This window comes from Oncorhynchus keta, chromosome 24 (genome assembly GCF_023373465.1).
Source record: "Oncorhynchus keta strain PuntledgeMale-10-30-2019 chromosome 24, Oket_V2, whole genome shotgun sequence".
Lineage (NCBI taxonomy): Eukaryota > Metazoa > Chordata > Actinopteri > Salmoniformes > Salmonidae > Oncorhynchus > Oncorhynchus keta.
The window spans coordinates 29,942,796-29,956,776 of NC_068444.1; the positions used below are offsets into that span (position 1 = coordinate 29,942,796).

General features: G+C 40.5%; 1 protein-coding gene across 2 annotated transcripts; it reads right to left on the reverse strand.

Annotated features, from left to right (window-relative positions):
- Positions 1-54: 54 nt before the first annotated feature.
- Positions 55-11,580, reverse strand: LOC118402970 (eukaryotic peptide chain release factor GTP-binding subunit ERF3A). Of its 2 annotated transcripts, XM_035801376.2 has the most exons (14): positions 11,184-11,579; positions 10,815-10,856; positions 9,090-9,359; positions 8,923-8,956; positions 8,669-8,746; positions 8,311-8,491; positions 7,779-7,933; positions 7,400-7,540; positions 7,068-7,161; positions 5,631-5,711; positions 5,090-5,263; positions 1,202-1,291; positions 883-1,051; positions 55-721 (listed from the first exon to the last, which is right to left on the reverse strand). In XM_035801376.2, the coding sequence occupies exons 1-14, from the start codon at positions 11,383-11,385 to the stop codon at positions 669-671; spliced, it is 1,764 nt and encodes a 587-aa protein (XP_035657269.1). In that variant the 5' UTR covers positions 11,386-11,579; the 3' UTR covers positions 55-668. The 2 variants fall into 2 exon arrangements, with proteins under 2 accessions (XP_035657269.1, XP_052334033.1); XM_052478073.1 differs by lacking the exon at positions 10,815-10,856 and having other exon boundaries at positions 11,184-11,580.
- Positions 11,581-13,981: the final 2,401 nt, after the last annotated feature.

Here is a 13,981-nt window from a genome sequence, read left to right on the forward strand (position 1 = left end):
TGCACACTTCTTTCTACATACAAGATTCAAAAAGGCTAAATGAACATTAAGAAATTGAGAATAAACAGAGCTTTTACTTTTATTCCTCAGTTTGATACTTTATTTTCATTGTTGTTGGTAACGTGACAACACATGATCACAACAGGAACCATGTTTGTTTGATTGTGTGTGTGAACATACCAGATAGGATTTGGTATGGGGATGTCTACAACCAAAATATTAACATTTTGGTATAATATTTTGGATTTGAATGGGTATAACTAGCTAACTCTGATCCAAAGTGATGCAACCGGATGCAACGCCAGTCCCTTCCTTTCCAAACAAAGTAACACTGCATACATTCCCATTTCCAAAACAAAAAGTGGACCAGCGCAGAGTGAGGTTGGCTTAGGAAAGGGTAGCGGCTACATTAGTGGCATAGCTGAGCTCTCAATATGAGAAAGCTGACACACTGGACTTGTCTTTCTTTAATATTGTTCATCATAAAAACTGATTCAGTCACTTTTTACAGTTTCTTCTTTATTTTCAAACTTGATTTGTTCTCCTCCTCCTTCTCTTCCTCATACTCTTCAGGAGAGAGTGGTATGTAAGAGGGGGTGGCTGGCTAAGTCGGCGTCAGCAGCTTCCTCTGTCATGACAACTGTCCCAGGATTCCATGCTGGTTCACATTAGTCCTTCTCTGGTACCAGCTTCAGCACTTTGCCAATAGCAATGGTTTTGCCTGAAAAGGGAGGCAATTACATAGTTATAAAAATGAGTTAGTATTCCATTTGGCAATAGTTTTCTAATATATCAAGTAGAAGCTTCTTCATATTCATCAATAGAAACAATAAATGGGGGAAAACAATATCACAGGAACAGACACACAGACACACACACTACCTTCATCTCGTAGGGTGAACCTCCCCATCTGTGGGAAGTCTTTGAAGGTCTCCAGGCAGATGGTTCCGGCACACCGAAGTCGGGCGATGCACACCTGGTCCTGTTTGACAAAGCGAGGTCGTGTCTTGCTCTTCTCACCTGTCTTCTTGTCCACTAGACAAATTAAGGCCTGATGAGAGAATTTAATTAAAAACAGGTTTATTTACTAATGAGCATTATTCACTGACAGAGAAGATACCTGTGGTTGGCAAACTATAATTGGATAGAGACCCGGTCAGGTTAGGAGATGTAAACAAGCTAATGTAACTTAGTAACTTACTGTGATTTGTACTTCTTCAATACAGGTGTGGATGTGTAGGACTGCGTTGTAACCTGGGCAGATTATGGATTTATGCTCAATGATGACGATCTAAAAACAAAGTAAAAAAACAGCAGAGAAATTAGCAGAGGTGCAAGTACTAGAGTTTACATATTTAGTCAGCTCAATCTAGCATTAAGGTTGGGTAGGTTACTTTGTAACTGTAATCCATTAGGGTTACCTGTCCAAAATTGTAATCAGTAATGAAACTTTTGGATTACCCAAACTCAGTACCATAGTCTAATTACTTTCAGTTACTTTTGGATTACATCTCCATTAAGAGGCATTAGAAGACAAAAATAATCCATCAAACACATTTGGTGTGTCATCAGTAGGTTAACGTTTTACGTCATTAATCTTCTTCTGGAGGCAGCTCTGCAGAGCGGTCACTAGCTGGCATAGCCAAAAAGTCATAAAATATGTTTTTAAACCAGTGGCGGTTGGTGCCATTTAAGATTAGGGAGGACACTTTTTTTTAATGAGCATGGCCTTATTTCTATTAAAGCATATTGGATGACTGTCATTCATATTCCATTCACCCAGCTCAATGTAACATCGATAGGTTAAGGCTACTACTACATGATAGTCAAATTTTCCCTCTACCCATTATGAGGATTCTACAACAGCCTACAAATTAAAGTATATTTATATATAAAACGTAGGTGCATATGAGAGACAAATTGGAGTAATCAAGGTGACAGACAGTGACACAGTCAATACTGCCTTGCACACTCTTGCCTGCATCTAGCTGATCTAGGGTATAATCATTAGTCCAAACTGTTGCCAAAACAAGAGTTACTATTGGACAAATTCAGGTAAGTCTAGTTTTCGTTTAGTTTGCTTCCATTTACTAAATATTTTTTCAACAGAATCGGCAGCATGAATACACCCCTGATCATCCGCACACAAAGTTCACTTTCATTACAGCCACATACAAACAGCATCATCACGTTGCTTGTGGTATAATTCCTTCTCGCATCTACTCACTCTCCTACTTTCACATTTTCTCTTTGCTTGTGGACTTCAGTGCACAACACAACATCTGTCTGTGATCAGGCAACAACAAAAAAAACTCTCCAAGCCAAACCTTCATACCATAACCGTTAAATGATGCGCACAGCACATAGTTGAAGTCGGAATTTTACATACACCTTAGCCAAATACATTTAAACTCAGTTTTTTTTTTACAATTCCTGACATTTAATCCTAGTAACAATTTCCTGTCTTAGGTCAGTTAGGATCACCACTTTATTTTAAGAATGTGAAATGTCAGAATAATGGTAGAGAGAATGATTTATTTCAGCTTTTATTTATTTCGTCACATTCCCAGTGGGTCAGAAGTTTACATACACTCAATTAGTATTTGGTCGTATAGCCTTTCAATTGTTTAACCTGGGTCAAACATTTCAGGTGGCCTTCCACAAGCTTCCCACAATAAGTTGGATGAATTTTGGCCCATTCCTCCTGACAGAGCTGCTGTAACTGAGTCAGGTTTGTAGGCCTCCTGGCTCGCACACGCTTTTTCAGTTCTGCCCACAAATTTTCTATGGAATTGAGGTCAGGGCTTTGTGGTGGCCACTCCAATACCTTGACTTTGTTGTCCTTAAGCCATTTTACCACAACTTTGGATGAATTCTTGGGGTCATTGTCCATTTGGAAGACCCACTTGCAACCAAGCTTTAACTTCCTGACTGATGTCTTGAGATGTTGCTTCAATATATCCACATAATTTTCTTTCCTCATGATGCCTATTTTTTGTGAAGTGCACCAGTCCCTCCTGCAGCAAAGCACCCCAACAACATGATGCTGCCACCTCCATGCTTCACGGTTGGGATGGTGTTCTTCGGCTTGCAAGCATCCCCTTTTTCCTCCAAACATAACAATGGTCATTATGGCCAAACAGTTCTATTTTTGTTTCATCAGACTAGAGGACATATCTCCACAAACTACGATCTTTGTCCCCATGTGCAATTGCAAACCGTAGTCTGGCTTTTATATGGCGGTTTTGGAGCAGTGGCATCTTCCTTGCTGAGCGGCCTTTCAGGTTATGTCGATATAGGACTTGTTTTACTGTGGATATAGATACTTTTGTACCCATTTCCTCCAGCATCTTCACAAGGTCCTTTGCTGTTGTTCTGGGATTGATTTGCTCTTTTCGCACCAAAATACATTAATCTCTAGGAGACAGAACGTGTCTCATTCCTGAGCGGTATGGTGTTTATACTTGCATTCTATTGTTTGTGCAGATGAACAAGGTACCTTCAGGCGTTTCAAAATTGCTCCCACGGATAAACCAGACTTGTGGAGGTCTAAAATTAGTTTCTGAGGTCTTGGCTGATTTCTTTTGATTTTCAAGCAAAGAGATGTCAAGCAAAGAGGCACTGAGTTTGAGGTAGGCCTTGAAATACATCCACAGGTACACCTCCAATTGACTCAAATGATTTTCAATTAGCCTATCAGAAGCTTCTAAAGTCATGACATTTTCTGGAATTTTCCAAGCTGTTTAAAGGCGCAGTCAACTTAAGGTATGTAAACTTCTGACCCACTGGAATTGTGATACAGTGAATTTATAAAGGAAATAATCTGTCTGTAAACAATTGTTGGAAAAATTACTTGTGTCATGCACATAGTAGATGTCCTAACCGACTTGCCAAAACTATAGTTTGTTAACAAGACATTTGTGGAGTGGTTGAAAAACGAGTTAATGTCTCCAACTTAAGTGTATGTAAACTAACGACTTCAACTGTGTGTGTATATATATATATATATATGTTTGTTTTTTTAACAATTAAATACAAATAAGAAAGACCCAAGCAACTAATAATAACAACGCAAGCCTATACATACACTTTCCAGCTCATTCATTACTGCTGCAGTGCTTGTTGTTGCGCTGAGTGGAAATAAGAACGCACATTTTATTGCTTATAAAAGTGGTGTGCTGCTATACAAAGTTGACAGTGCTGAGTAAGAACTTAAACATGAAGTCATAAAAACAGCAGTTCTTTGCTGTATTCATTGACAGTCTCTCTCTAGTCATGATTTTAAACATTTTGAAATCTCACAGTATTAACTTTGCTGTAGCTTTCTTTTATGTGTGCTACGTTCCAGCAGACACGGTCATCTGAGCCATCTGATTGGCCAGCAGTACAGCTATTGTGCACTTGATTTGCTCTCTGGGCCTGCCAGAAAGGCAGTTTGTACCTTCAGACAAATGAAATTGTTCAAAATCGCAACAGTTCGCCTACCCGGGGCGCAGGGCAGCTGAATCGGGTGCACCTACACACAAGGCTTTATCTTTGGGTTTTTGGAAATCGACCAGTCGGTGACCATTGCTCTAAAAAGTTGTGAAGTTCAATCTCATGCTTCTCTCTGTGGGCACACCCGCAGTTTAGAGGGAACTTTGGTCATAACGTATTTTCCGCAAACATTCTTTCTGAATTCAAAAGTTAGTCCAATAAGTAATTAACTAGTTTTTCAAAAGTATCTGTAATCTGACAACAATATTTTTGCCGGTAACGTAACTGATTAGTTTGGGGGGTTTTGTAATCAGATTACATGTAATCAGTTACTCCCCAACCTGCCTAGTATCACTATCATTTAGCATTTCTATAATGCAGCGTATCTTCTTAAGATGATCCTAGACAATAATAATATATGCCATTTATATAGCAAACTCTTATCCAAAGCAACTTACAGTCATGCGTGCATACACTGTACATTGTACGTATGAGTGGTCCCGGGGATGGAACCCACTATAACAAATCAAATTCTATACTGGCATTGCAAGCGCCATGCTCTACCAACCAAGCTACAGAGGACCTTAGACCTGTCCTAAGGAGCGTAGGCTACCTGGGCATCAAAGGTGCGTCCAGAGTGGCAGAGGTTCTCAGCGTTACAGAGGATGAAGCCAGGCAGAATCTCCTCTTCCTCGATGCCCTTCAGCCTTAGCTTCAGGTTCTCCCCAGGAACAGCTTCATCTGTCTCCACCTCATCAGACAGCAGGCTCAGCACCTCCACTGTGTGCTGAGGGTAGGGATAACACATCACATGTATCATAGTGCTATATATATAGTATATGTTATACATCAAGTATTATATTAGTATCCTTAAATGGCAAGATAAACTGGGTCTGAGAAGGGAAATATAATCATTAGAACCTGAAGTAACACCTTTAACACGTTGGAGAATCCAAAACAGATGTGCATTTTAATGTCAGAAGTCTGGAGTCCCTTTCACAATTTACATTTTAATTATTTAGCAGAGGTTCTTCTGCGCAGCATCTGCCAAATTAGTAAAAAGTAGATGTAAATTGTGAAAGGGGCTGCTGTACACTTGTGTAATGTATACTCTCCAGGAGCAGGACAGATGAATGACCTATGGAGAGCCTTACCCTGTTAGGCATCATGACCAGCTGCTGGGCTTTGGCAATGGAGCCAGACTCCAGCTTCCCCAGGATCACCGTGCCCATATCCTGAGCAAAGAGCACAACCAAGACCAGGTTAAAGGTTATGCTATCAGTTCAAGTCAGTGGCCTTGTGGTTAGTGTCCTCCCTGAGATTGGAAGGTTGTGAGTTCTATCCCTGGCCGAGTCATACAAAAGACTGTAAAAATGGGACCCGATCCGTCTCTGCTTTGCACTCAGCGAGATAGTTTAGGGAGAAGAACCTGCAATAGACCCGCGTCCTCTCCAGGGGGTGTTGTACATCAAGCTGCCTCATGCTACAGAAACAGGAGGCTCCTGTTCCTACGAGCAATTCCGGCTCCCACAAGGGTACTTACTATCAGTTAAAGAAAATTGTATCATTACATCCTTTTTTCCCCGTTCTCATCCTCTGCTCCCATCTAAGAGGTGTTAATAATTTGGTGGGTGCTTATACTTGTCCTATTTCAAAATTGGATTTTTGTATACCCCAACTCCCCCTGAGACACCCTCAGAGAGTGGGGTCACGGCCAGGGTCTGCCATTAACAACAGTGACCCTGGAGCAATTAGGGTTAAGTGCCTTGCTCTAAGGCACATCAACAGATTGGTACTAAGTGTTAGGAAGGACACTGGAGTTTGCAAGATCACCTTGATATTGAATGAATTAATTAATGAATTAATGAAATTAAAACTAAAATGGATTCCAGCTGGGAGATTAAAATGGTTGTTAAAAAAGCCAGAAAGTTTTTGGTTCCTTTCCTTTTTATGCTACCACCTAAGATGCCATATATTCAGTGTCCTAGCACTAAGCTGTTGACCCCCTGTTCTACTGTACTGAAGTTAGAACAGGCCCACTGCCAGCTAGTCTAACAATCTAACCATCCCCCAATTAACTGGACCGTAATTCCATTATATCAACTGAATAGAAGACCTAGTTAGAGCTCCTGGGTTTCATAACACCCTGCAGTGTGTATGTGTGTAGAAAACCTGCTGAGACAGCTATACAATATCTTAATTCCATCACGTTCCCTGCCTTTTAACATGTTCCAAAACACACCCACACACTGATGACACCGGTGCCAGAAAGCTAAATTGTCTTGTGGAGAAAATGGCTGTGCTCTGCAGTCCTTGGCTACAGTAGGGAGGACTTGGAAGGACACCCTGATGTTGGAAAGCTAAAGTGTGTGTGTGTGTGTGGTGTAGCAGCTGCATAGTCCTGCGTTATCGTTATCTTTTGGAAGTCATTTGATAAAACGTTGGCAAACTCTGAGATAATAATGGATTATTAATTACTACAGAATAAAATGGCCTGACTTGATTCAAATGTATGCTAGCTATGCTGTTAAGTGCAATACAGAGCTAAGAGATATGTAACTGGGATAACTCATGACAGCAGTTGCACTCACCTTGTATTTGTCTACGATGGGTAATCTGACGGGGCCGTCTATGATTCTGTTGAAGCTTGGCAGGCTGTCTAGGTGTGGGATGAATGGCAACCCCCTTGTAACGAAGAATAATTAGGACAATAAATGATTATCTTTTCTAATACTACATATTATGGATTTTAAATTATTGTGGGAATAGAGAACTTTTATAGCTTCAGAAAAGTTAGCAGAGCTACATTGATTTGATGGACTGATATGAAAATGAAGACTTGACAAGCAACCGTCACTCAGCACCCACAAAGCGATTGACTTTCATGTACTTTTGGCAGAGAACAGAATGGGGGTTGACTTACGTGTACCACGTGCACTCCTCTATGGGGTCCTTTAAGTTGGCTCCCGTTAGCCCAGAGCAAGGCATGAAGTAGATGTCCTTCTTTGGGTTGAAGCCCACCTTCTTCAGAAATGGCACTAATTTCTCTTTACATTCCTCATACCTGTAGTGGAGAGGGAGGAGGATGGGTTGTTTTACTGAGTTAAATATCAATGTTACAATGTTGACTAATTGAGGAACACAATCTCTTTCCTATTCTATGACTGTCTGTCATAACCAGCCATGCAGCATGAGGGTCAATGAACACATTGGATGGGATACTGTAGATTCTGCATTTGGCTTTAAATATAAATTTGGTTTCTCTCTACCAAGATGCATGTCGGTACATTGTACTGAGTCACCTTTCCAAGCTCCAGTTGACGGTGGGGTCATCCATCTTGTTGACGAGGATGATGAGGTGCTTGACTCCAGCCGTCTTGGCTAGCATGGCGTGCTCCCGCGTCTGGCCTCCCTTCTCAAAGCCTGTCTCAAACTCTCCTTTTCTGGCCGAGATCACCTGACCACAACATAGGGTTACGTTAGACTAGCATAGGGTGCAGAAGATACTGATAAACAACTACGGTACACCATAATGTACTGTACATACTTGTCTGTCATTATCTACAGTGTCGTTTTCAAAACGAAAATACATGTTAGAATCTACCCTCTCATTATACAGTAAGTCAGTCCACTTCTTCTCATAAAAAAATCTATTTATAAAAAAATGCAGTCCCAGTCAACTTGTACGCGACCAATAAACTATGATTTGATAATGGCAACTTTCCAACTACCTAACTATAACAGGGACACATGGGTCTGTTTTGCCTTGACCCAGCAGATAGGAAAAGTGAACAATACAATGCCTTCTGCTAAGCATTGTTTGGGAAAACTCACCAGCACTGCCAAGTCAGCCTGTGATGCACCACCAATCATGTTGGGGACAAAGCTTTTGTGGCCGGGGGCATCCAGGATAGTAAAGTGCTTTTTCTCTGTCTCAAAGTAGGCTCTCCCCACCTCCACCGTCTTCCCCTTGTCTCTCTCCTCCTGGTTAGTGTCCAGGGCCCAGGACAGGTACCTGGGGAGCAGAAAAACAAATCTGAGTGCCTAAAATGTATGATTAAAAACAGGCTACCATATTTTCTCATGTCGTACCCAAGATGAAAAAGTAATATGCAAACTTTTTCAGAATGATTTTGTATTATTTTCAATCATACACATAACTGAATCGAGTCACAACAGAAGGTAAGCTCACCATGTTTCTCTGTTTTTTTCTTTTGCTTCTCTTTCATATTTCTCCAGGGTTCTTTTCTCCACCATACCTGTCAAATACCTACGATAAGAAAGAAAAACAGACATTGTCTGATCTGATAAATATAGGAAAACATTTTATTTTTTAGGTAGCCATGGCATTAATAGCAATGGTTATCATACTGTAGAAGAAAATGATAAGCTATCTTCAGTAACCTGAATGTAGGCATAGTTATTGATAACCATGTTATTACTCACATGATCTGTCCCCCAATTGTTGATTTACCAGCATCTGAAAAAAATAAAAAATAATCCTCAATCCAAATGAACACAGGTAATTTCTAAGAGCCATTTCCCTGTGCCCAGGGAGAACAAACAATGTACAAAAGAAAACCATGAGGTAATAGTATACAATAGGGACGGACCCACATGACCGATGAACACCACATTGACATGCTCCTTCTTCGGGGCATTTGGTGGGAGCGGGATTACTTTTAGCACGGGCAACTCCTCCTCTTCTTCCTCCTCCATCATCTCTACTTCCTCCCTTCCCTGTGCCTCTTCACTGGAACCTCCCTCTCCTCCCAGGTCTCCTCCTCCTCCTGGTTCTCCTTCCCCGGGCTCCTCTTTCTGCTCCCACGTCTCCACCTCCACCGCCATGTCTGCTTCTGTCCCTCCTCCGTTCTCCACCGGAGCTAAACGACACAAACGGCACTCGGTTACCACTGATGTAAACCATGAAACAATGCTCTTTTGTTTAAGGTAGTCCGCACAGCCAGCAGATTTCACAGGTGCATTATGGGTATATGAGATCGCTTGTGAACAGAAAGGAGAGTACCGGCAAACTGTTCAGATGAGGGTTTTTTTCCTCAGGGTTTTGATGGAGAATATGGGAGCATCTAAACTGTGTGCTGGAGAGTACAGTGATTGGCTGTTCTCTTCAAACAATGCTCTTTGACCTCACACAATATAACAATGAAATTGGCTTATTACACATTTATTGCATAGTTGTCACCTATGCCATGGATGTTCAATATAATTATTTAATAGTGATATAGTGTTGCAGTGATAGTAGTGATAGCTAGCTAACCTTATATTGAACAAATTAAATGCATTCTTTAAATAAATTAAAGTGCATCTAGCACTGATGCGAATGTAGAAACCTGCTAATCAAATTAGTAGATTAGCGTGTACAAAAACTCTTCCCATAGCAGCATAAAAACAAGGCCTGCACCTCCTTATCCATGAAATTAAACATCTGACCGATCATGTACAATGCCTGTTCTCTTATCAACGCTTGTCATTCACAATCAGCATTGGAGAATAGTCATGATGATGACAACTGCTCGGAGAAGCATGCATGCAATACCACAGAAAACGTCGGCATCTTTGTTCTGAAATATAAACCCACAAGGTAACTTCACCAATCACTCAGAACTTCCTTCCCATCATGTCTTCTCTCTCTCTTGCAGGCTGCAGTTGCAGCCAGGTGTCACACTAACAGATAAATCAGGCCAATGTAACCTGAGTAGATGTGCACAGTGGCAGTGCTCTCTTGCCAAATTTAAACACCTGACCTCAGCACATATACGGCTGGTCAACATAGTACATTTCTACAGAAACATTCCCTGAAAATACAAGAACTGGACTGTGCCCCATTTGGTTATACCAGTCTAACAACATATTTCTATCTGTTTCCACACGATCCAGTGTACTAGTCTATTTTAAGCATAGGCCTGTGATGTTGCATCATGCTATAGATGTGCATGTAGGGAGTAGCTCCCACTCCCTACATGCACAACCTTCCCAGTTGGACCTTGTCATGTCTCCCAGAGCTGGCCTTCAGGCATAGGCTACCTCCTCGTGAACAGTAGGCCTGAATGAATGCAAGGTAAACAATACTGACTGAAGGACATTTGTAATTGCTTCTGGAATGAGTTGGGTGGGAGTTGGCAAGGCAACCTTCTACAGGTAAAAAGACCTAAGGCCTTTAAAAAAAAAACACACCTTCAACAAACAAATCTGATACTGTCTGTGATTGTCCAAACAATAACATTGTGTGAAGTACAAGGCAGAGTGTGAAAAAATGAAGTAAAAGGAAAAAAGAACAGTTAATTACATAATAATATAGTAATATACACAAAACATACCAACTGTTTCTAAAACCTCCATGCTGGCAACTGGCTCAGCACCTGTGAAGAGACAAGTTGTTGCATTCATCATTGGCATTATATGGACATTGGAGCTTTTAGGAATCACCATATCAGATTAAGTACGGGTGAGGGTTTAACAATAATTATAGCATTATGAGCAGTAGGCCCAGTTGTAAAATGTGCACCATCATGTCAAAGCTGTCACATTAGTGTTGAGCAATATCATTGCTACAACACTAGCCCAGTGAGCTTGCTAGCTACAAACTCAAGCGAGCTATCTATTTGGCTAACTTGGTTAACCCCTGGCAATAACAGCAGCTGTCAACATCTCGTTAATCCAACACTCTACCACAAGCACGCACTGACCTACGTGACCATCGGAATTGGAGATTTCCGTAGGGCTACTTTGAAGGAAAGTCGGCACAAACACCGCGGCGTCGACATTCGGGATAAATGGCTTGGCATTGACGCTGAGAGCGGCGAGAGCGGACTGGAGCCCCGCGGCAGCTCGGGCCTTAACATCCTCCTCCTGCTCCCACGAATCCGGTGCTGTGTCTCGCGGGTCCATGGCACAGTTAGCTAAGATAGCTAGCTAGCTTGACTGTGAATAATGCAGCTGGCTTGATGTCCGTTAGCTATGTTATCTTGCTACTTATTCAATACTTTGCGTTGCTTCACTGTGTCTTGTTTTGAGAGGCATATGGTGCGCCGGTGTCACGCACGGAGGCAAGCCCGACGAGAGAGGGAGTGACGTGAACCTACAGTTCCATAACTAACCGCTAGGAGGACCGCTCGAGAGGGCGACCCCTGGAACTACAGAACAATGCATTCTGGAAGGTGGGGTTGAATATAAAGCTTTTCATCGTTTTCTCTTTAGACTCAGTATACCAGTAAATATGAAAATGAATAACAATATAATAATCAGAGCATGTGTACACATCCTTTACGTTATTAAACAAATAATTCATTATTATTCACACCCCTTGAATTTTCTCACATTTTGTGTTCCAGCCTGTATTTTAAATGGATCAAATTGAGCATATTTTACACAAAATTTTACACAAAATAGCCCATAATGTCAAAGGTGTTTTATGTTTTTCGATTTAAAACAAATAAATGAATAAAAGTTTAAATGTCTTGAGTCAATAATTATTCAACAGAAGAGACAGTGTCATTATATCATTTATTTTAGTACTGTCCATGTGTAGCTTGTTTTTGGTCAAAGGTCCAGGAATGGCTGAAGAATTGCAACATTTACCTGGCGCTAACTCTGCAGATAGCAATACTGGGTGATTTCAAAAGTCATAGTCAATCGATCAAAAATATAATAATCTTAGCAAACATTTACAATTTTAATTGTACAATCTGTAGAAACTATGAGAATACAAAGCTTCAGAACTTTTGTGAAGCATCACAGCACAATTGAAAAAAATATGGCAAATGGAAATCCAAAATGGATGGTGTTAAGAAATAGATGGGAGGGGTTGAATGGACCGAATGGTGGGACTAAAAACAACAAGATAACTCATGTAAAATATACTGTGTCTGTAATATGTGTATAGGTTCAGAACTTTTGTGAAACAGCCCAGTTAAAAAATATATGACAAATAGAAATCTAACTGAATGGACATCAGAAATAGAGGTTGAGGGTAGAGAAATATTATTGTAAAATAGATTGTCCGTAAAATGTATATAGTATGTATAATCGAGAAGTAGAAGACTATGTTTTGATATTCATTAGTTTACTCCAATTCTGGGAAGGGTGGTAGGGTAAATGGAAAATAATAAAGCAAAATACACTTTAAAAAGATATGTATACCATACCAGTCAAAAGTTTGGACACACCTACAGTACTGTTTCAATGATTTTTCTTTACATTGTGGAATAATAGTTAAGACATCAAAACTATGAAATAATACATAGGGAATCATGTAGTAACCCAAAAAAGTGTTAAACAAATCAAAATATATTTGCGATTTGAGATCCTTCAAAGTAGCCACCCTTTGCCTTGATGACAGCTTTGCACTCGCTTGGCATTCTCTCAACCAGCTTCATGAGGTAGTCATCTAGAATGCATTTCGATTAACAGGTGTGCCTTGTTAAAAGTTCATTTACAGTATTTCTTTCCATCTTAATGCGTTTGAGCCAATTGGTTGTGTTGTGACAAGGTAGGGGTGGTATACAGAAGATAGCCCTATTTGAAGATGGTCTCTTAGCAAATAGGGCTAAGTCCATTATGGCAAGAAAAGCTCAAATAAGCAAAGAGTAATAACAGTCAATCATTACTTTAAGACATGACAGTCAGTCAATTCAGAAAATTTCAAGAACTTTGACAATTTTGTTGGGGTATGTTCCTTGTTCCTTGTCAGTCATTTGCTTATTGGTGAAATCAGCAATCAGACAATATATTTAAGTAAATCAATCAAACCTTTTATTAATGCAATTGCAGACAGAAGTTGACAACGGGAACATAGCACGCATGTTTCCGAGTAAGTTCTGCAAAATAGGAAAGGTCCAAGTTGCTTTAATATGCTTGCAGTCAACCCCTAGTGATGAAACTGTCTACGTCAACACCTTCTACTCATGAGACCAAGCCCATGCATATACAATTATACAAACTTGCAGGAGAGAACAATAGTTCCAGTATTTTCTAAGGGCTCAGCAGTAATTTTCCACTCCTGTGTGGCTTACAGTGGTGTGTCTGACTTGTCTCTTATCTCCTTTACTCCCCTGCAGGGTTCTGTGTCTATGAACCTCATTTTTGACTTGAGGTGCTTTCTCACAGAGACCCTGTTTTGCCTGCAATAACTCACACATCTCTCAGACTGTTTCTTATAAGAGGCAGAGACTAGAAAAGAACTGTGGAACAATATTAAACCTTATAATGCATGTATATATTGCTAATCTGTAGTCCAGGACCCTATAAATGTAGTGGGGGAGAGGTCTTATAGCCCTTGCCCCTTCTATTATTACAACATACGCATAATCAATTATTAAACTACATCAATCATTTGGTGCAGCCCCTATCATGACCCTATCAATTTATTCAAGTGCAGTCGCAAAAACCATCAAACGCTATGATGAAACTGGCTCTCATGAGAACCACAACAGGAAAGGAAAACACAGTTACCTCTGCTGCAGAGGATAAGTTTGTTACGAGTTAC

Bases quoted from the DNA above. Each gene is read 5' to 3' on its own strand.
- LOC118402970 (XM_035801376.2), bottom strand. From the start codon at position 11,385: ATGGACCCGCGAGACACAGCACCGGATTCGTGGGAGCAGGAGGAGGAT. The intron at 7,541-7,778 runs GTGACTCAGTAC...TCTCCACTACAG, and splicing joins GTCAACTGGAGCTTGGAAAG to GTATGAGGAATGTAAAGAGA. The intron at 1,292-5,089 runs GTAGCCTACGCT...CTTTGTTTTTAG, and splicing joins GACGCACCTTTGATGCCCAG to ATCGTCATCATTGAGCATAA.